General features: G+C 32.2%; 3 protein-coding genes across 3 annotated transcripts; 1 reads left to right on the forward strand and 2 right to left on the reverse strand.

Moving 5' to 3' along the window:
- Positions 1-1,650: 1,650 nt before the first annotated feature.
- On the forward strand, positions 1,651-3,490 carry ISF_09612 (hypothetical protein; the record flags this gene model as incomplete). The annotated part of the gene is made up of 4 exons (XM_018853213.1): positions 1,651-1,825; positions 1,875-2,035; positions 2,086-3,052; positions 3,099-3,490. The coding sequence occupies 4 exons, from the start codon at positions 1,651-1,653 to the stop codon at positions 3,488-3,490; spliced, it is 1,695 nt and encodes a 564-aa protein (XP_018699602.1).
- Positions 3,491-10,966: 7,476 nt separating this feature from the next.
- On the reverse strand, positions 10,967-11,680 carry ISF_09613 (hypothetical protein; the record flags this gene model as incomplete). The annotated part of the gene is made up of 1 exon (XM_018853214.1): positions 10,967-11,680. One exon carries the CDS (start codon positions 11,678-11,680, stop codon positions 10,967-10,969), a length of 714 nt encoding a protein of 237 aa, XP_018699603.1.
- A 7,780-nt stretch (positions 11,681-19,460) lies between these two features.
- On the reverse strand, positions 19,461-21,635 carry ISF_09614 (conidial pigment biosynthesis oxidase; the record flags this gene model as incomplete). The annotated part of the gene is made up of 1 exon (XM_018853215.1): positions 19,461-21,635. One exon carries the CDS (start codon positions 21,633-21,635, stop codon positions 19,461-19,463), a length of 2,175 nt encoding a protein of 724 aa, XP_018699604.1.
- Positions 21,636-21,770: the final 135 nt, after the last annotated feature.

The following is a 21,770-nucleotide window of genomic DNA, read 5'->3' on the forward strand; positions in this document are numbered from 1 at the left end:
GTTTTTAATAAAGTCTATTTTAACTTATTTAGTTTATTAAGTAATTAAAAACTATAATTAACTAGAGTAGAATTATAAATTATAAAAAACTTTTATTATTTATATAAAGAGTTTAGTTTAATAAAAGCCTTAGAAGACCTTTATTAAAGATATTATAGTAAAGTAGTAGTTTTCTTTTCTTTTTAATATAAATATTAAAATTTAAAAAGTATTTAATTAAAAAATAAAATAAATATATTTTAACTATTATATAAATAATATTAATAAATATACTCTTTATAATAAAAAATACTTTATATTATTTTATATAAAAGCTTTTTTAAGTAATAAAACGAATAAAGTATAATAATAATACTAAATTCTTTAATAATAGTAATAAACTTAGAATATTATTTAGTTTTTATTAAAACAAGATATAAATACTTAGTTAAGTACTATAATAAAAGTAATATAAAAAAGAAACTTATAAAAATAAAGTCTAAACTTTAAAAATAAAACTAATAAAAAAGTAATATTATAAATATAATAAAGTACTATAAATAAAAAGTAAAATAGGTTAATATAATAACTATAGAGTACTGATAAAGGTATAAAAATAAAAGAACTAATTATATAACTAGATTATTAAAGATTATAATAACCTAATACTAATCTAAGATTATTAGGATTATAAAGTAAGTTAAATAATCTAAATAATATAGTAGAGAATAGAATAAATATATAAAGTAAAGGAATTTTTAAAAATAGTTAGACTAGACCTTTACTAATTAATCTAAATAATAACTCTACTATTAGGAGATATCTCTTAATATAATTTATATTATAATAAGTATTTATTTATACTCTATATACTTAAACTAACTCTCTTTTTAAGAAATAGACTAACTATAGATTAGAATTCAACTACTATTATATTTAAGTAGGGCTATACTAAAAATTCGGAATACTTAGAGTCCTAATATTAATAATAATAACTATAAATAATACTTAGGCTTCTTTATTTATTTATTATATATAAACAGTTAGGACTTAGTAAAAAAAACAGTAGAGAAAGTTATACTATACTATACCTCTTTTAGTTACTACTAAGTCTTATAAAGAGGGGTACATCTATTAATAAGTTATACTAAGTTTATATAAATTTTAGTGAGTGTACTATACTAAATTAGTAGGATCGACAGTCTTAAAAGACACAGTCTCATATGAGACTTATTCTCGCAGTCTCATGATCCGGCCCTGAAACTTCCAAGACACGGCCCGGCTCGTAATTGCAACATATCTCTTCGTCTCTCCCTGCTTGGCCGCTAGGCAACGATGAAAACTCAGAAGTCAAAGCGCCACAGCCAAACATGCATTCGCAAGCATAAATGCATGTTTCCCTTTTCGCGCCACAACAAAGGCCGGGGTCTGGCAGAGTGCCACAGGACGGCACTGATTGCCGTCGTGCGCATCTCTGTCCACCCATTTATTCAGGGGTCAATTCGGCCGGATCATTGGAGGAATGGACTGCTCAAGAATGCAAGAAAGGGATAGCGGTCCAGCGGTTGATAAGAGACCAGGTGAGTCCCCAGAAGTTGCCGGTCTTGATGTAATAGACTCCTGATTCCTCTTCTTTACCACCACGCATTTTCTCGACGTTGACCGCCAAACATGCCTCACATCGCGGGCTTAAGCACTGCCTCTGAGTCTGAGGATTTCAAAAAGATCATTCTCTGCTTCGACGGCACTGGTAACACCTTCACTGGCTCTAATGCGGACACAAACGTTGTTAAGATCCTGCGCAAGCTAGATCGCAACCATCCCAATCAGCACCATTACTACCAGAGTAAGTATCTTCCACGTTGTTTGGCCTCTTGTCACTAATATTCCTTTAGCTGGCATTGGTACCTACGATATCAATGAGAAGTCTGTCAATAAGTCAGCAGTAGGAAAGATGTTCAGCTCCATTTCACAGACCATCGACCAGGGCTTCGGCACAACGTTCGACGCCCATGTTATGGCCGGCTATCGTTTTCTGATGCGGTACTACGAGCATGTAAGAGATGACCCCGCCTGATGCTATCTCCGTTACTAACACCCCGAAAGAACGCCAAGATCTACATCTTTGGATTCAGCCGTGGCGCCTTTACTGCCAAGTTCCTCGCACGCATGATCAACAAGGTCGGCCTACTCTGCAAGGGTAACGAGGAAATGGTCCCATTCACATTCCTTCTCTACCAGCGCTTCCTCGCAGGCGAGATCCAGGACCGCGTTAACGCTCAGAGTCAATGCGATGACAATCACGAAGATCCCCACGGCGAGCCAGCCGAGGCGGACCCTCTCTTGGCTGGCACAGCCAAGGTCCATAGAAGCCACGAAACCGAGGAGGCGCTCAATGAGATAACAGCCTTCAGGGAAACGTTCTGCCGCACAGAGACGAACGAGTGTGGTGAAGAGACCAACATCAAGATCTACTTCCTTGGTATCTGGGACTGCGTTAACTCTGTATCCGTCCTGGAGAGAAAGACGCCCGTGCCAGTCGCAGTCGGCGGAACAGCGCAATTCGTGCGCCACGCCGTCGCCGTCGACGAGCGTCGTGTCAAGTTCAAGCCCGCTCTCCTTGCCCAGGACATCCGCGACTCCAAGCACAAACACGACGACGAGGACATCCAAGAGGTCTGGTTCCCTGGCAACCACGGTGACGTCGGCGGCGGCTGGCCAGCGCTAGACAATAACCCTCTGGACCAGAACAATCTGGAGAAGATGACGCTCTGGCAGCTCGTCAAGAACTTCTGGACGTCGCGCAAGGCGCAGGGTGCCAGTGGCTCCCTTGACGACGACCGCCTGCAGATGAGCGATATCCCGCTGGCGTGGATGATTCACCAGGTTGAGCTTATAGGTGATAAGGACACCAGGGCAGCCGTCCACTGGGGCAGGAGCCTCGACAAGTTTAAGGCGTTGATGGACGACAGGGATAAGAGGAAGGAGGAGGCTGAGACGGGATTCATGCACGACTGTCTCGCTTTTGGCTACGGGACGGGCTTCATAAAAGTCTTGATGTGGAAGTTCATGGGTGAGTGCACACTCTCTGCTACGCTTCTTAGTGCTAACCTACATAGAATGGCTCCCCTTCATCACCCGCTGGGAGCTAGACGGCGTCGACCCGGATGACAAAGGGTGGAAGAATATGCGATTTCCGCTCAACAAGGCTGCTGCGCGCGACATCCCGCGCAAGGCTGTCCTCCACGCCTCGCTCATAGAGAGACTGAAGGACAAGACATATTTCCCGTCCAACAACCATGGGGGAAGTCTCCCACCCTGTCTGAAGACCAGAGCTGACTCGGGTGAGGGTAGAATTACTGCATTCACGCCCGAGGAGCAGCAGCCAGTAAAGGACGTGACCTCGACTTCCTCGACGAGGAAGCCGGAGACGAATATGGACGTTCTCAAGTCGAGGGAGAAGGATAAGCAGGATCACCAGACGTTTGTTATTACTCACATTCAGCAGTAGTCTAGGTTTAGGAAACGGAAGGGAGCGATCGGTTCAGGAAGGTAGAAGAATAGTCCTCAGTATGTCCATTAATCAAGTTAATTGCATTAGCGACAGTCAAAGATAGGGTTCCTTATGCCACTGCCGATCCCAGAAAGGCCTCGAAGCCAATTAGCGATGGATTTTATCACAGATCTGCCCCCGGCAGGGCCACACAAAGATAGATACATGTAGGTAATCAGGGATACCACAGGAAGTTCATTAGCGTTTAAATAACGTGACGTTAGGTGAGTCCGGCAATTCAGAATTTGTAACTCGCGCAGCTTTATAGCCAACGCTGCGATAGTAGACACGGATAAGTTGAATAACTATTGAGCCTATGCAAGCAGGCATTAGAAGGCGGCCTATAATTAGCTAGATTAGAATAGGCCCCACTTTAATAGGGGCTATAAGAAGCCTTAAGGGCTTCTAAAAGGCTAAGATAGAAAAGGACTAATTTATATAGATAATAATAAGAATAACTAAAATTAACTAATTTAATAATATTATCCTATTCTATTAATATAAACCTATTCTAATACTAATTAATAGTTATAATAACTATAGATAGTAAAGAAAAGAAAAAGTAGATTAATTATAATTCCTTCTATACTACCTAAAAGTAAGGAATTATTATTTACTATAGCCTTTAAAGATTCCTTACTTTATTATCCACTATAAGAAAATTCCTTTAAAGAATCTAAAAAAGTGCCTACTACTAAACTAATAGCCTATATTAAATTTAGTATCTTTCTAAAAAGAACTAACTAAAAAGGGCCTAATTCCTACTCTCTAAGTTCCTACTTTAATAAAAGGAACTTACTAAAATAAATAAGACCTTATTACTTTCTAAAAATTAGGATTAGAAGGATAAAATAGCTAAATTTATAAGAGGGTTCTTAGGAGAATCTTCTCCCTTTTATAATCCTTATTTAAATTAACTAAACTAGCTAGGATAAAATAAAGAAGCCCTTAATATACTAAAATAAATACTTATTAATTAAAGAATAGAGACCCTTTTAGTAATCTAACTACTCTTATTAGAATAGTTTACTATCTTAAAAGGGTCTATTATAACTTAATAACTATAGAGGTAACTATTAAAGATTAACCCTAAAATAAAGAATAAAAAAGAGCTTAATAATACTATAGTCTAAATACACTAGTATTTTAATAAACTAAAGAATAAAGATTTTATTCTAAAAGAGATCTTAGTAATATTCTAAGAATAATTTAAAAGATAGAATATTATAATATTTAAAAAACTTAATAATAGTATAAAAAGAGAATTCTAAAAGTTCTTTTAAATAAAAAGTATTTATATTAGTATTTAATTAGACTATAAGATCTAGAATAGTCTAGTTATACTATTAAAAGTAAAAAGTATACTAGAATAGCTACTAATAGATAAAGACTATAAAGCTTATACTATAAAAACAGAAGCTCTAGAAAATAAATAACTAATAACTTTAATACTAGTTAGAACTAGAGGTAATAGGTATTAAATCTAAATAGGCTACTATTAGGACCTATTAGAGAAAGAGGAGAATAATAATTATAATAAAAACTTAAGAAGATAGTTAATAAACTATATAAAGATATTAAGAACTATTCTTTAACTATAAGAATAAGGATTTATTATTAACTATAATATTAAGGTTAGAAAAGAAGAAAACTTTTCTATAGGTAGTAAGAATAGTTAATTTAAAACTAGAGGTATCCTTTAATAGTACTAAGGATAAGGATCTTTTACTATTAACTATAGTATTAGGGTTAAAAAAAAGAAAGATTTCTATATAGATAGTAGAAATAACTATTTTAAAGGTAGTTAAGGGTAGTCTAAATATTATAATAATAATCTAATAAATAAAAAGGAGATAATAAATAAAACCTTCTATTATTTAAAAATATTAAAGAAACCTCCTTAAGGATTCTATAGTATATAAGGAAGATAAGGGGTATAAAGTAAGTTTAACTTAAACTATATCCTAAGAGATAAATACTTAAATTATTAATTATAATATAAATAATATTTATTTAATAATTATAATTATAATAACTAAATATAACTATAGTTAAAGGTTAATATTCTCTATAAGATAGCTAACCTAAAAAAGAACTTCTAGGAAGTAGAGAAATTCTTAGGAAGTAATAAAAATGACTTCTTTAATATTAAATACTAGTTATTCCTTAATAAATATAAAAAGTTTAAAATCCCTAAAGAAGCCTTTAACTATATATTCTTTATAATATTATAAGACTAAGTATAAGGCTTCTATATTATAAACCTTACTAATAAAAGTATAATATTTAATAATTTTATAAATAGTATTAAAAGATATTTTAAACTAATTATTAAGATAAATAGATATTATTAAGAGTAATAGACTCTATTCCTTATAGAGATAATAAGAAAGAATAATAGTAAAAGTATAATATAGTGCCTAATAATTATAATAAATAGAATATAAAGCCTCTATTAAAGTGTATTCTTTAACTAGTAATATAGCTTCTAGGATCTTATATAGACACTATAAATAGTTATTTAAAGTATTCTTATATATACCTTAGTATTATTAAAACTAGTATTAAGCTTTAAGGAACTACTAGCTAATATTTAATAATCTATTATAGTGTATAAATAAGTTAATAAAATATTAAAAGAAGTCTTCTTTATTAATTATAAGTTTAAAAGAAGTAATAACTATAGTTAGAACTAATAACTCTAGTATAATTATTAACTATAGAAGAAGATAGATTTATAAAGTAAGACTAATAATAAGAAATAACTCTTAAAGAAGTACTTTATATATAAAAAAGAAGGTTATTAGTTAATAAACCACTCTTAGAAAGAATATAATAAAGCTAAAAGGAGTTAGTTTAGTAGAAACCACTTAAAGCTATTAAATACTAAAAGATATTAAATATTCTTAACTAAAGCTAAAGGTATTAATAAGGATAAGGAAATTAATAATCTATAAAAAGCTATAGATTAATTCTATTTACTTATAAGTAATTATAAAGAAGAAGAAGAATATAATAATAATAATAAGTATATTCTTATTTAAGAAGAATAATACTTATCTCTAACCTTCTTTATAATAAACTACTTTATAGTAGTAGAAAATAATCTAATACTTAAAAATATACTTACTAAACTAGTTAATAATACTATTTATTACTTTTATATAAAGGAAGACTTAGTAGAGTAAAGAGATTATAGTAATAACTAAGTCTTTATATCTAAAGAGAGATACCTATTAGGAGTATTTAAGGGTATTTTACTTAATACTAAAGTAGCTAACTACCTAAGTATAAGTATACTATAGGTATAGGTACTAATAAAGATAATACTAATAATCTAAATTAAACTAAATAATAGAATAATAAGGAAAATCTCTTTTAGAAGTATAAACTTAATTACACTCTTAAGTATTATAAAGTTATAAATAGCTATTAAGAACCTTAAGTTCTAAGTCCTTTTAATACTAACCCCCTTCTTAATATCCTTTAATAATATAGATTACTTAAGTGTCTACTTTAATAACTTAATAAATACCCTTCTTAAGGATAATATTATTATCCTAATAATATAATAATAAAGACACCCTTTTTAATTATTAAACCTAACTCTAATAGTAGTATTCTACTTAATAGAATAAGAACTAAAGTAGCTATATTAGAGATTTAACTATCTATTAGCTTATTAATTAAAAGAGGTATTAGAGTGTACTAGTAAAGACTTTTATAATAGAGTGTTAAAAAAGATAATAAAAATATATAGAAACTACTAAATAAACTAAAAAGTACTAAACTAATTCTACTTTATAATTAAGAATAATTATAAATTTAATTATAAGATTATTATAGATATATACTATATTAATAGTAAACCTATCCTTTATATTATAGACTTAGTAATAGTATTCTAAACTACTTAATTCCTCTAGAATTAAAAATAAAAAGTAAAAGACATTTAGAATATAATCCTAGAATACTAGATTAATATATATATTAGGCCTCCTAATTAGATTATATATAATACTAGAAAGAACTTTACTTTTATAGAATTTAAGTACTATATAAATAGTCTATATATTTAAGTTTAACTAGTCTTTATTAAAGTATATAATAGTATAAATAAAGTTAAAAGATACTATAGTATTCTTTAATATATATATAAAGTTATTAAAAAAGATATTAGAGATAGTATAAATAAACACTAGATCCTATAAATAGCTATTAAAGCTATTAATAATATAGTTAGACTTAATAGACTAGTATTAATACTATTAGTCTTTAGGATATACTTATAAATATCCTAATAGTTACTACCTTACTTAGATATTTATATATAAGATAAAGTAATCTAGAAGGTAATAGTAGAAGTCTAAATACTCTATTAAAAACACTAAATTAAAGAAGTATAAGCCTAATAGAATAGCCCTAATATAGGCCCTTTATACTAACTTCTATTTTAATTAGAAGTTATTATATAGTATAAAAAGAAAGGATAGTAAGGACTATTTAAATTAATAGGGATAAAAAGTAAGACCTATATTATTAAGGTACTATATAGACTAATAGAATTCTAATCTACTATAGTCTACCCCTTCTAGAGGGAGGAAGAAGGAGGTAAGTTTAGAACTATAGTTAAGGAGGGGACTAAGGACCTAGTGGATCTAGAGTCTATATATATAGGGGGGGTGTATACTCTTAAGCTAGAGCCTATATATATTTAGGCGCCTCCTTATATTAAGAAAGACTTAAGAGGTAGTAGTTAGGGGGATATATAGATCTTAGTAGAGCTAGAGCCTAACTATAATAACTAAACTAGACACTAAGTGACTCTTACTTACACTCTAGGCTAATAGGCTTAGCTCTACTTAATATCCTTAACTAAGGGTCCTTAGGAAGAAGGATTAATCTAACTATAAGGTCCTAAATCCACCTATATAAGACTTATAGAAGGGGGGCTAAAAGAAGAAAATAAGAAAAAAATAACTATAAAGAAGTCTAGAAGGTTAATAAAAGGAAAGTTAGCTAAAAGATATAGAGTATATCTAATAGAAGTAGAATTTATTGAATATAATAACCCTTTAAAAGAGAGAATTAAAAGTAAGATCTTCTAAATTAAAGTAAAGTATAAAGGAGATATAGAATATATAATAGTATACTTTTCTAAGAAAGAGAAAAATAACTATATAATAGTAATTAAATTAAAAAAGGAAGGAGTTATTAAAACTCCTAGTATACTATTTAAATAATCTAATAAAAAAGAGATTAAAAGGCTTATTATAGTAGATATATTTAAATTTATATAGTTTAATCTAAAGATCTATAAAAGTATAAGAATCTTTAAATTAAGATTTATTAATAAAATTAAAAGTAAAAGAACTAAGAAAGAATATAAAAAGTTAAGAATAATAATATATAGTTTTAATAACTAAAGAAAAGCTAGAATCCTAATAGCTTCTCTAATAATCTAAAGAGTAAACTAATAAATTATTATAGTAATTACTCTATTACTAATTAGTAAAAAAAGTAATAATTATAGTAAGATAGAAAGTAGAGAAAAAGAGATCTAGTTAAAAAATATAATATAAGTATATATATAAACTAAAACTATACTAAATTAAATAATTCTAGTAAGACTCTTAAAATAGCTAAAGTATAAATACTTAAAAGGGATAATTATAATAGTCCTTAAGCCTCTATATAGAATCCTAGAATCTAATAATTATTAGTATACTATATACTTAAAATACCTCCTTAAGTAACTTAGTATAACTAAATTAACTTTTAACCTATACCTCTTTATTATAAATATATTAGAATTTAGTATTATAGGGTTATAAATAAATAATATAATAGTCTTTAGTAATAAAGACTTTATTAAGAAGAAAGATAAGGAAATAAAGAAAGTAGGGATTATTATAAAACTATAAAATAATCTAATTATAAAAAGCCTATTATTCTTTAATAGCTACTACTTAGACTTAAATAGAGATAGTATAATTATTATAAACTAAAAAGAATAAAGAAAGAAGTTAATAATCCCTTTAAATAAAAAAGAATATAATTAATAGAGAGTAAGAGGAGTATATATTATTAGTATCTACTAACTAAAAGTAGTATTTAACCTATTAATTATAGTCTAATAATAATAGTTAAAAGAAGAAGACTTTAAGAAGTTAAGAATAAGAATCTAATAGTAAATAGAGAACTAAAAGAGAGGTATCTAAAGTATCTTAATTAATCTTTAAAAAGTAAAGATATTTATATTTATAAATAGATTATTTACTAATAATAAAGATTTAAGTTTTTAGTTAAGATTTATTATTATAATTAAGAATAAAAAAAGAATTAGTAATAAAGAATTTAACTTTAAAAGTAATATTATTACTTAGAGTTTAATAAAGTTAAAAAGAGTAATAAGATTAATACTAGTATTAGAATTATATAGTATAATTATAAGTATAAATATTAAATATATAATAAGTTTAACTATTAATATAATTATAAAAGAACTAAAGATTAAAAAGATTCTAATAGTAATCTATATAGACTTACTATTACTATATAAATGTCTTATTAAGCTTAGAATAATAAAAGAAAAATAACTAATAATTAATATTATAGCCCTCTACTAGTTATATAAAAGAAGAGAAATCTATAAAATATAATAGATTAATAATAATAATAACTTTACTAATATAATAATAAAAGTATTACTAAATTAAGTAATATAAAGCCTTATTAAATTAAATAAATTAAATATATATATAGAAGGCTAAGTGGAGAGATAGAGTAAGAGTAAAAACAAAGGGTACTAATTAGTTAGGGTAAGACTAGAATAGAAGAATAAGGCCCTAGTGTATTAATAATAAACTAGAACCCTTTTTTATTATATTTTTAAGTAAATTAGGCCTACTTATAAAGCTATAGAGAGAGAGAGTATAAGTATTAAGCCTATATAAGTAGGTATTAGAAGGCAGCCTATAATTAGCTAGATTAGAATAGGCCCTACTTTAATAAGGGCTATAAGAAGCCTTAAGGGCTTCTAAAAGACTAAGATAGAAGGGGACTAATTTATATAGATAATAGTAAGAATAACTAGAATTAATTAATTTAATAATATTATCCTATTCTATTAATATAAACCTATTCTAATAATAACTTAATCTTATACATGCCTAGAATACGTCGAAGGAGCCGTACCTTGTATTAGGGCCGGACGGATAATTGTAATGTAGTTTAATACACTACTATCCTAAGATCCGCGTATTAAATAGGCTATACACCTATACGTAGGGTTTATTATTCATTTAATAGTTGTATCTATGTGATTCTAAATACCTTCACCTATTCTAAATCGTGCCTACTATTATCACCATTACTAGATTCTCTTAGGGCAGTGATGAGGATATAAAGGACCACTGCTATTAAGTAAACTAGCTACGACTTGTCAACACAGTTGCCAGTAGATCCACTGAGGTACTGTGTGGCTCCGCAGCACTTGCAGGCTGACCAACTCTGCCCGCCGAGGCAAGCACAATAGTTATTCTGGGTGAGGTCGCACACCTGCCCAGTCCAGCGCTCATCTTCATTCTGTGCATAGAGGCAGACATCAATGTCGTCGCCATTGGGGGCGTCATAGCAATTGCCGTAGAAAGCTTTCTGGCCAGCGGCACAGCAGATAGTGGTGTTGGGGTTTCTCGCGTCAACGGTACACTGCGCTGCGCCGCCCGAGCACACGGTGCCATCCAAGCAAACGGACGAGCCCGGCCTGACGCAGTTCCCAAAGTCGACTGTGACCGGGCCCGCGATGTTGTTGTCCTGGGCCGAGACGAACAATGCCAGGTACTGGCCCGCCGGAAGGCTGTCGGGGAAAGGGACAAGTGCAGTCCCGGCACTGTCAGAAACATAGGTGGAGATGAGCGCCGGCAAAGTCGTGGCCTCTGGATTGACGGCGCTCCATACACCGATGTAGTTCTGAGGCGAAGGCGTAGTGCACGTGTAGTTGAAGGTAAGGGGCGGTGCGCCAGGGATATATCTAAGAGTCCCTGCCTGCTGTCTAGGCGCGAGCGTGTCAGCGGAGGGGTTCGGTGACGCCACGGCATACCCCAAAGCTGCTATAAAAAGTACGGTAGTAGCAAAGAGTGATCGCATTTTGGTTTAGAGTAGATGAGGCTTTTGTTGGAGGAAGAGAAAAGTAAAGTCGGCAATGGTCAAGGTTGTAGAACCTTGTCGTATTAAGGCTTTGGCCGTAGTGATATTGAGAGAGGAAGAGCGCCGCCGGAGTTGCTTTATATAGTTGGTTTGCGGTTAGAATCTTACTCCAACGCAAACGCTAGGCAAGAGACTGCGACACCCAGAACGTGGTTAAAAAGGCTTCCTCACTGGCTAGCTGACTACATCTATGCCAACTCTCGGCAGGCCGCTATGCGTAGATAACTTTAAAATAAGTTTAGAACATTTCCTGTCGGCAGTTAAGACTAAAGTAGAGTATCCAGCCCATAGCACCTGGACAGTATGTATTGATGAGCCGTGTGTCGAACGATGCAAGGTCAATGTTGCAACGCACCACCACCCAAAAGAGGCGCTGGAGACGTGGCACTTTCCATGCTGGAACTAGGTTTTATTGTGACCTTCGATTGGCGGAAAGATTAGTGTCAGTCGAATATTGAACACGCCAGGTGACATCAAGTAGTCGTCCGTGTTCACCGAGAGAGCTGAAGCTGCAAGTCTTGGATGGAATAATACGTATCAAGTCATTGAAAAGGATGTGTATAGTGTCTCTCATAAATCAGGACGGCAATTTTTAAAGAGTCACGGCAGTTGCGATAGTTTGACTAGAGTGTTGTCCTTTGCCACAGTACCGCCATGCGATGGGTAAATGTACTGGGCGGCAGATCGTTTCAAATGGAGATAGGCAAACTGGGCGAATACTTAGGTTACGGTCCATTTCCTTATAATTTTTACGAACTTATGATACAGCCCGAATACGGTAGACGGTAACAGTCCCATCTACAAACAAGCTCAAAGCATGTTCGAATATTGTATAGGTCAATCTCCATCTGTCTCCATCGGGCGTGGCCATTTGCCGAGCTTCCATAGCTCACTGCCTCAAGTCATGTCGCTTAGAGGTAGAATCATCAGGGAAATGCTGCCAACCAGATGGTGCGACGGAGAAACAATCCACACTCCGTTGCAAATCCTAAATGACACGGTCACGGATATTCTTCGTAGGCGAGCGCGGGCTCTCCGTGTCTCATGCGTTTGCCAACGAACACTGCTAGAGACAACATTATTAACATAATACGACGTGGGCTAGGCTCTCATCCGTCCGGTTGGCGTCCCGAGACCTTGCCCATATTTCACATTCATGTTTCAATTCGTTCATCAGAGTCATCTCGCGTGAGTCATGCTTCTCGGCAGTTCCTCACCCGTCGTCCAAAGATATGATGTATCGGTTTTATTTTGTGAGATACTAGCAATATCGTCTTGTCGATGGCGAGTAGAGCCCAGTGCAGGCTGACGGCATTTGCGCGCGTGCACCCGTGTCAGCTCGTTCGCTCCGTCACATGTCTCGGGTCTGATAGAGGGCGCTCCAGGACGAGTATGGGCGTGCAATGGTCCAGTTCAGCCGTTGTAGCAGCTGGCGCGACCGCAAAGCAATGTGGACGGCCACTACACATATATGGCCCTGCAAGCGAGGACTGCAGTCTGACGTGTACCCTAGGTATTATTCACAGCCATTGTCAGTGACATTGGGACCCTAGGTATTATTCACAGCCGTTGTTATTAAAATCAGGACCCTAAGAGTGTGATTCTGAGTTGTCTTGTGTCTTATTGCAGCCCACAGAAAAACCTTAGTGGGGCGCCTATAAGTATATATACTACTAAAATAGCTATAGAAGTACCTTTTTTAATAATAATATAATTTATATAAATTTTATAGTCTAAGGCTATAATTAGTAGGGATATATTACTATATTTAACTTAATTAAATATACGTTTTTAAGTATTTTAAAGGCTTCTAGAGACTATAGATTTATAGGCTTTAATATGAGATTCCTATAGTAGTAGTAGCTAGTTACTTTCTAACTTTAAAGATGTTATTTTAGAAGAGAGAGTTAATAGTTATTCTCTTTTATTAGTTAATAATTCTTTATAAAGTTTAAACTCTTTTACTTAGTCTTATTAGTTAGAAGAGTATATTAAAGCCTTTATATAGTATATTAATAGTATTATTATTAATAATAGATTTATTACTAAGTAGTACTATATTTATATACTAGTATTTAATTTAATTATTATTATATTCTAAACTATATATTCTAATATAAAATTTAATATATAGAAGTTTTAATAAAAATACTTATAATTATATAGTCTCTATAGAGTATATAAAAGTATTTTTATCTATAGTAGTATATTATATAGTAAAGAGATATTAAGAGTATTAGTAATAGAGGAGTATTAAAGTACTCTTTTAGGCCTTATACTAGTATATAGTAGGTCTCTAAAGCTATATAGTATTCTAGATCCTAATAGTCTTTAATAAATATAGTCTAACGCCTAGTCTACTAGAATAACTATAGTTAGTATTAATAATATAGTAGGATTATATATATTATATACTAATTTTAACTCTTTTATTATACTAGATAAAAGTAATAATATACTATTAGATAGACTTTTAAGTATAATACTAGTAAGATCTTTATTATATATACTACTAGTAAAGTATTAGAAGATATTAAAAAGTATACTAAAATTATAAGCTTTAATACTATTTAGTAAGGCTATTTATAAGTATATTAAATTAAGAGAAATAGTAATATAGAGTATAAAAGTTATAGTCTTTAAAGAGGTCTTTATTAATATATAAAAGAGAATTAAGTATATAATAATAGATACTAAATTAAACTTATTTTTAAATAATATAATTAATAATATTAATAAACTAGAGTAATATAAGACTAGTATAGTAGTCTAGAAGATACGATTTTTTTAGTAAGTTATTAATAGGAATTAAACTAAACTATAATATTTATTAAAACTAGAGGAATTAAAACTATAGGAATATATTTTCTACTTATATTATTTCTAAAGAGAATAGATTTATATTAATAATTAAAGCTTCTTTTATAGTACTATACTAGTAAAACTATAAAGTTATTACTACTTCTTACTCCTTTAATTACTTTACTTTTTATAAGAGTTTAAACTATAGTCTAACTAGATTAATAGTCTAGTAGCCTAAAGTATAGACTTAATAGAGAGGACTGCCTCTTATATAAAGTAGCTACTTTATTATAACCTCTCTATTTTTTCTCTCTATAAGAGATTTAATTTAACCTTATATTAATACCTACTTATAGAAACTATAAGGCTAGTCTTTAGTAATTAAATCTCTTCTTAATTATTTTTATCATAATAAAAATAATATAGTTTTCTTAGAATACTCTAATAGACTATATTAAACTAGTATTATTAAATTAAACTCTATTTAAATAAAATAATAAATTATAAATAGAAATATAGTTTTTTTAAAAGTAACTCCTACTAATTAGCCCTTAAGGCTAGAGTGAATATATATAACCACCCTTATAGATAACTATTAGTATTAAACTAATATTAACTTATATAGTTATTTAATAAAAACCCTTTTTATAAAGTAAAAAGTTTAATAAAAATATAAAAACCTTTATAGATTAAAAGTAAATAATAAAGTATAAACTAGAAATTAATAAAGCCTTTATTAATCTACTATAAGCTTAGTCTATATATATATAAGTAAGTTTTAATCTAATTATATAATAAAAGGTTATAGTCTACTTTAAAGTAGAAGACTATTAAAAGGAATTAAACTTTTATATATTCTTAAGTTATTTTAAAATAGTATTTAGTAACCTTTATTACTAAGAGTTAATAATAATATATTTTAGTTTAATAAAATAGTAAAAATAGTAGACTTTTTTTATTACTATATATACTTTAAATAAGAATTAATAATAGTAAGAAAACTAATATAAATAAAATTAAATTAAACTAAATAAGCTTTAGTTTATTCTTTTTAATACTATAAAGAGCTTAATTATTAGTAAATAGATTTTTAAATAGATTATAATAGAATAGTATAAAATATCTAAATAATCTCTATAGACTTAGAATCCTTTTAGATTAAAAAGAACTATTAATTATAAACTAATAAACTATTAACTTAGTATTAAGTTGTTACGAACAGACAAGAGTGACACAGGGCGGCCCGAGAAGGAGGCCAGGCGGGACGCCTGCAGGACGCCCGATCAGGATAGAAAGTCACGTGACCACGATAGGCTCACGGGCTCACCGTGAGCCAGTGAGCCAAGAAAGGATCACGACCTCAGCGTGAGCCAGTGATCCAGGTAGCACAGTAGAGGATAGGAAGGGTATATAGGGAAGGGGATTCCCAGTAGATAGCCAGACTAGATCTCTACTGATCAATCTAAGCAATAGTTCTACTATTGGGAGTAATCTCCTAAACGTGACTCAAGCTACGATACTGCTCATCTGCACCTGTGGTGCATTCAACCTGACTCACTTCCTAAGAAACAGATTTACTGTGGATTAGAGAAGAGCCACCGTTACATAAGTTAATATAAATAAAAATATAATAATAATAAGAATTAATATATTTTATACTTATTTAAAGGCTTTTATAAAAAGACTATAATACTAGTTAAGAGAGTAAGAAAAAGTACTCTAAGTATCTAAGTTAGTATTATACTTCTAAAGAGAATTAAAAGTCTATTTTTAATATAGTTAAAATAAATATTATATTATAAAATACTATTTATTTTTAATAAAATATATAAATATATAATAATCTTAAGTTATAATAATTACTAATTTAAATAGTAAGTTAAAAGTAGAAAATAATAATACTTAAAGAAGTAACTCTTTTTAGATAATATAATAATATTTATAATATAGAAGTTAAAAATTAAAAAGGGGGAAAAAAGCTAAGTATAGAAATAAATAGAAAAATATATAAATATAAAACTATTCTTAATACTAAGTAGTATTAATATATTTACCCTTTTAGATATATTAATTAATATTAATTATAAGTACTATAGAGTAATATAAAAAGGATTAGTAGACTTATTATAGTTATAATAGATTACTCTTTTTTTATTAAAATAGACTCACTTTATAGTAGAGAATATACTACTTTTTACTATAATAAAGGTAGTATAAAGATATATTAATATAGATAGTTAGTAGTTCTTTATACTACTCTATATTATTCTAGCCCTAAGTATTATTTATAGGTTATTAAATATTAAAAATCAGTGTAGTTTAGCTAGCCTAGGCATTATTCATAGCTATTATTATTAATATTAGGACCCTAGGCATTCTTAATTTTTAGTGTAGCCCCACCTAAGGTGGCCGAAGCTTTAATAGTAAGAATATATTAATAGATATAGACTATTAATTACTTAATTAGTTAAAGTAGAATAGGTTTAACAAGTAGGTTATATAATTAGTAACTACCTAGTAAAGAAGTTAAATAAAATATATCTATTAAATATATATTAATATAACTAAACTTATTTAGTATAATACACTAGACTATTTAGTTTTTATATATTTATAGTCTTATAATTATTTACTTTTATTATATAACTATACTAGTAATATCTATAATTATAAATAAGTATATTTACTATAATAATTAATATAAAGTAATACTTTATAGGGACTACTATACTATTATTCTACTTAAATAATTAATAGCTTAGTACTTATATAATATAAATAGTATTAAAGAATAAAATTTAAAAGAGATTATAGATTATATAATACTACTTAATATTTAATATTATTAATATTAAAAGTATATAATAATATCTAGATTATAGTTAACTATATACACTCTTATATATAAAGAAAGTGTTTAATTATACTAAATACTAATACTTAATAATTATATATAATATAATAATAAAGTATTAGTATATATTAGAGTATACTAATCTAAGTAAAAAATATACTTATATACTACTATAAAGCTAGTAATAGAATAAAAATATTAGCTACTAGATTATATAAACTAAAGGGAACTTAACTAACCTATTTTAACTAAGTAGAGATTAACTACCTAGTTTAATAAATACTATAATTAAAGAAATAATATTTAATTTAAATAAAAAAAGAGATAAAGGCTAGAGACTAGTAATAAATAGACTAGATTAATAAATAACTTTATATAAATAAAGAATATAAAATAAGTATACTATTTTAATAATAAAAACTTCTACTAAATATATAAAATAATTTATTCTATTTAATATACTAGTATATAGGGAATAAAGAGATAATTAAATAATAAAGTAGTAAAATAAGAGACTAAGGCTCTTAACTTACTATATAAGAGTTTAGATTATAAAGTAGATTATTATAATTAGTATATTAAGGCTATACTAAAGGAGGTATTATAGTATCTCTATAGGATAGAAGCTAATAAGCCTAATAGCTTACTATTTAGTTATAATAAAGGAGAATAATCTAAATAAAAGTATAAAGCTATTAGTTACTACTATCTTAGGTTCTACTAGTAAGTATACTAACTAGAGTAAGTATAGATTAAAGAGGAACTAAGTATTATGTTTATAAAGGAATAATAAGGCTATATTAGTAATATTATAAAGAAGATTAGAACTAAATTAGGTTATTTATTAAACTAAAAAAATAAAGAACTACTATTAATAGATAATAGTAGTTACTTAAATAAAGATAGTAATATTAGTATAAAGAATAAATATAATAGTTATATAGTAGTTAAAGTTTATATAAGTTTAAACTAAATAGTCTTTTATTTTATAGTAGTATCTATTAAGTATAAAGTTAGAGGTCTATAGTATAGTAATATACTATTTTATTTCTATACTATAGTTAGAGTCTATAGAGTGTCTAACTAAGGGTTATTAAAAAGTATAACTCTATATAGGAATATTAGCTACTCTATAGTAGCTAATTTAACTATTTTTTCTAGAGGACTACTAGTAAGGATAGTTACTTATACTAAATAAGGTGGATATTACTATTATAGAGGGTTTTTATAAGGAGTATATACACTAGATGTTATTAGTATATTTATAGTTATAAGCTAAATTATTAACTAGAGAGTATATAGTAAGGGATATAAGAATAAAATAAGTAGTATACTATTAGCTTACTAGAGTAAGGATAAGTTAATACTTTATTATAATAGTAATAAACTTATAATAAGTAAGTTCTAGTATATAGTATATAATATAATTATATAGACTAATATAATAGTTAACTAACTATTTTATAGGTAATAGGATAAGTTTAGTTAAAGTATTCTTATAAACTAGATTAAGGATTATATAGTAAGATAAAGCACTAAGTAGTTATTTATATATAATAACTATAACTAATAACTAGAGTCTAGGCCTAGAAAGGTACTATAGGCTATTAAGATGTCTCTCTTTAACCTAATAACTACTATATAGAACTATAATAATATCCATCTTTTGTCTTAAATTGGCTGCTACTGGCTTCTTCCGATGCCCTGACCACGTACGACATCGAGCGCAGCAAGGAAAAGAAAAAGCCAAGCGCAGAGCAGCGCCAGCTGCGCCCCGCGTGTTCTAAATAAACGTAGTTACCATATTATCTGAAGGATGAAACATCTCTCTCTTTTATTTACTTGCCGCTGCGCTTGCCCCCTCCTTTTTGTACCCCTCGCTTCGCTCGCGTGTGCTTGGTAGTCTCTCCGTCATTCTAAAAGTAATATTTCGTGTGGTACACAACTCAATGCAATGCAATGCACACTTCCGACCGTCTTCTGACTGAGGAGAAGTAGTGTGCTGCCAGCACCAATTTGTATGCTAGTAAAACCTCCAAATTTTCATTAATTGTAATTGATATACTAGCTATCCTTCATCGACTCCTTTTTCCGCTTTGGAGGCTCAGTTGCCGCCTCTCTCTCCTGTCCTAACAAATTCTGCACCTCTTCCAACTGTAATATCGACGATTTGCTTTTGTCGCTGCTCCTACCACTAGAAAGTACCCCCTTGCACCAACCTAACATTGCCAATGCCAAAGCCAGTGTTGCAAAGCCAACGTAGGTAATGACAGCTTGTTCGTCCGGCCAGGCAGTTTCTGGTCGGAACTTGGGTAGCGCTTCTTGCTTGTCAGTGGCAGGTTCGCTCGCAGCGGCTGGCCTGTTTTCCGCCTTTTGGCTCGTGCTCCCCGCGCCAAGGACGCCCTTTGCGTTGTTGGCGTACTCTTCCGGCACGACTGGCCAGACGTCCACGCCGTCCAAGATGGCCATCGCCATGCCGTTGGACAAGTGCGTCTCAAAGTGGCAGTGCAGAAGCCACGCGCCAGGATGCGTGACTTGGTATCGCAAAGCCACCCACATGGTCCCTGTAAACTCGTTGAGGAAGGTGTCCCGGTATGGCGGATTCTCTAGGTTGAACAGCTCCGGCTGCGCCTCGATCGCTTCGTTGACGGTTGAGTAATTGAACATGCCCATCCCAGAGCCGATGCGCCAGTACTTGTTGGCGTGCTTGTGTATGGCATGCGGGAACTCGACAGGCCAGAGCTTGCTGTGGCCTACCTGGAGGATAATGTCCTGCCACGTTCCGTTCTTGGTGCGAATCATTAGATCGTCGTCGTTGGCTTCCGCCGAGTCAAGATGCTCGAGAAGTGGCTTGTAGGCGGAGTGGTCCTCGGGATACTTCTTCTTTCCGCCGAGGGTAAACTCCCATGTCGAGTTTGCCTTGCCCAGCATCAGAATGTGGGTTTCGTCGCTGAGACGGGCTGGAGGAGTCGGTGGGAAGGGTGGCAGATCGTTCTTGTCCAAGAATGTAGGCTTTCCTATTGGCCAGGCGTTGTACCCAAACCAAGGTCGCGATATTGTCGTCACGCCGAAGCGATCAGGCTCGGCGAGGTCTGTCTCTCCGCCAGCGTAGCGAAGCGTAGCAAACTCTCCAATCATTTGCGAGTACCCGCCATCAATTACCCGAATCGCATAGTCCATTCTCCTCTGGTCAAGTCTGACCATGGCAGAATAGCGCTCGCCTGCCCAGAGAAGCATCGTCGTGGCCTTGCGCGGCTCTATGTAGTGCCCGTCGACCTCGTAGATCCACATCTCATGCTCGTCAATGCTCGGCTGTAGCGTCTTGAATGTCGACGCACCGATCCAGTTGATGCTTACCCAGCGCTGCTGATCCGCATCTACCTCGATGATTTCTTTCTGGCCAGTGGACGCCATGCACCCTTCCTGCATGCCATATGGAATGTGCGATGTATTACCTTCGGGGAGCCATGGCCCCTCTGTGCTCGGCACGAACGGGAAGCATCCCTTGTCGGAAATCGTGTCGTTGGGCCAGCTGCGTTGCATAAAGGGGATCTGCATGTCGGTGAACCACTGCTGGCCTGGGCAGTACAGGTTGCCCTTGCCGTTGATCAGCACTGAGTCAACGCAGAAGATTTGGAGCTTGCTCTTGGCGGTTGCCTCCAGGACTTGCGAAGAGTTGAAGTTGGACCAATCGGAGACAAGCATGACCTTTGGGTGGTGTGCCGCACGCTCCATCGCGCGAATGTCCTCGGGGTCCTTGCTAATCAGGTGAAAGGGATTTGCGGTGCCCTTCTTGCGACGAACCAGCAGAGGCCCATACAAGCCGTCGAGTAATGTGGCTCTCGAGTGCGAGTGATACCAGTGCTGCCCAGGCGGATACGCCTTGAAGCGGTAGATGTAGGTCTCGCCAGGTTCGATGGGAGTCTGCGACAGTCCGGGAACGCCGTCCGACCACGGCGACTCTCGCTGGTCTATGCCGTGCCAGTGGACGGTTGTGTTCTCGCGCATCTCATTCTTGACGGTAATCTCGACATCGTCTCCTTCATCAAACGCGAGCAGTGGCGACGGGAACTGGCCGTTGGTCAGGATCATGTCGCGACCCTGGCCGTTGGGCGAGCCATTTTCCCATGTGAATGTGAGACTCTTCTGGATGAGTGCCGCACTGGTCGAGTTTGCGAACAAGGGAATGATAGACAGAAGCGCGCCGAGTAGGAGGCGGATTGGGCGTGACTGCACCATGGCGATTGTGCAGTGATTCAATCTGCGATGGACGCGAAGCAGGCATGAAGCAGGGGGAATGACAGGATGGAATACAGAACTTGATAGCTCAAGTGCCCCAGCTCAAGTGCCATGACAGGCTTCATGCCGAAGGCT

The sequence above is a fragment of the Cordyceps fumosorosea genome (assembly GCF_001636725.1).
Source record: "Cordyceps fumosorosea ARSEF 2679 chromosome Unknown scaffold_58, whole genome shotgun sequence".
Classification (NCBI taxonomy): Eukaryota; Fungi; Ascomycota; class Sordariomycetes; order Hypocreales; family Cordycipitaceae; genus Cordyceps; species Cordyceps fumosorosea.